This window comes from Manihot esculenta, chromosome 11 (genome assembly GCF_001659605.2).
Source record: "Manihot esculenta cultivar AM560-2 chromosome 11, M.esculenta_v8, whole genome shotgun sequence".
Classification (NCBI taxonomy): Eukaryota; Viridiplantae; Streptophyta; class Magnoliopsida; order Malpighiales; family Euphorbiaceae; genus Manihot; species Manihot esculenta.
This window is the reverse complement of record NC_035171.2, coordinates 24887337-24889183: the sequence shown is the minus strand read 5'-3', so window position 1 is coordinate 24889183 and position 1847 is coordinate 24887337. Positions and strand designations below refer to the sequence as shown.

The 1847-nt window shown below is 38.2% G+C and overlaps 1 protein-coding gene across 2 annotated transcripts; it reads left to right on the top strand.

Annotated features, from left to right (window-relative positions):
• Nucleotides 1–430: 430 nt before the first annotated feature.
• Nucleotides 431–1503, top strand: LOC122725092. 2 transcript variants are annotated; one of them, XM_043961689.1, is made up of 2 exons: nt 431–1104; nt 1193–1503. In XM_043961689.1, the coding sequence occupies exons 1-2, from the start codon at nt 811–813 to the stop codon at nt 1355–1357; spliced, it is 459 nt and encodes a 152-aa protein (XP_043817624.1). In that variant the 5' UTR covers nt 431–810; the 3' UTR covers nt 1358–1503. The 2 variants fall into 2 exon arrangements, with proteins under 2 accessions (XP_043817624.1, XP_043817623.1); XM_043961688.1 differs by having other exon boundaries at nt 1190–1503.
• The last annotated feature ends 344 nt before the right edge of the window (nt 1504–1847 follow it).

The window sequence follows — 1847 nt, the reverse complement described above, 5'->3', positions numbered from 1 at the left end:
GGCCGTTACGGTAGGGTATCAGTTTTCGGGATGTTACACTCGTGGGATCGAATGTGCGGCCGTAAATCGGAAGGTGGGATGGGCTTTCGGGATTTGGCTAGTTTTAATACTGCCTTATTAGGAAAGCAAGGTTGGCGTTTGTTGGTTGACACCAATTCTCTTCTATATAGAGTGCTCAAAGCTAAATATTTTCCAAATGGGGATTTTTTGTCAGCTCGGTTAGGTTCTAACTATAGCTTCATTTGGAAGAGTCTTTTGTCTTCTCAACAAATGTTGCAACGTGGGGTAAGGTGGCGAATTGGTGATGGTAAGCAGGTTTTTGTTGTTAATTGCCCTTGGATTCCTCGGGATATTGGTTTTATGCCTTTAGATGAGGCGATGTTTGTTCTTGAAGCCATAAGAGTATGTGATTTGTTTGTTGAAGGTGAGCTGCGTTGGGATGTAGAGAAGCTAATGAATATTTTTAGTGTTGCTGATATGAGAGCTATTCTTACTATTCCATTGCCTCTATTCCCAAAACCGGATAAATTAATTTGGCACTTGCATAAGAAGGGTGTGTACTCAGTTAAATCTGCCTATTTTTGAGCCTTAGAATTGTCGGGTAGGACTGGTGTGCTGGGTTATAATGATGGGTGGAATCGTCTTTGGTCTCTTGATGTTCCTCCCAAAGTTCGGGATTTTCTTTGGCGTACTTGTCGTGGAGTGCTTCCTACTCGGGATATTCTTTTGAGGCGTGGGATACATGTACCTGCTGCATGTCTTTTTTGTGATCATGATGAATCTATTTCACATGTTTTTTTGCATTGTCCAATGGCTGTTGAGTTATGGAGACTTGCTGGTTTTTCTACTGCTGTTGATTTTTCTATATTCATGGATTTCTTTATTCATATTTATAATACTTTTGGCAGAGAAAGGACTGCACGTATGGCTATACATGCATGGAAGTTATGGCATGCCAGGAATGAAAGATTGTGGGTCAATAAAGTTTTGTCACCCAGTGAGGTTCATCATGCTGCTAGTTCCTATTTTAATGATTATGTGGCTTCACTTGTGTCTCGACCAAGGACGTTATCCCACCCATCTGTTCCTCGTGTGCTCCCATTGGTTGAGGCTACCACTCTTGAAGTTGATTGGATTGCATTCATTGATTGTGTAGTCTTTGCTAGTGCTGATTTGTTCGGTTTTGCAGCAGTATTTGAGGACTTGGAAGGCTTCTTTTCCATTGCAATTTCGGGTTTCTATGAGGGGGGTGGGCAACCTGTTATTGCTGAAGCTTTGGCCTTGCGTCAATGTTTATCTTATGCTAGAGATTGTTTTCTTCAGGCGGGTTGTATTTTTACGGATAACCAATCTTTAGCCTTGGCTATTCGCTCTCCTCTGGATGACTTTTCAGAGTTTGGATTAGTTGTTTCTGATTGCAAAGATGTTATGCGGTCTCAGGGTAACATTCATGTTTGTTGGGTACGGCGTTCAGAAAATAGAGCCGCCTATTTATTAGCTAGAGAGTCTATTCATCATGGTAGATTCAAGATTTGGATTGACATTCCTGATTGTCTCTTGGATTATTATTCTACAAGATAAATAAAGTCTTTCTTGATTCAAAAAAAAAAAAATCTATACATTCATCACATAAATTTATTATCTCCATTAATTTAATTTTAGTCCATAATTAAATTCAAGTAATATTAAGAACTTGTAACTTATATTGCTAACTAAATTTATTAATTAATATAATTAATTAAACACATTTAATTAATTAATTAATTAATCATACAAATCTGCCCTCCGGTGACTTTCCATATTTATAATTAGTTCGCAATGGGAATAGAAAATATTTTCACACACCT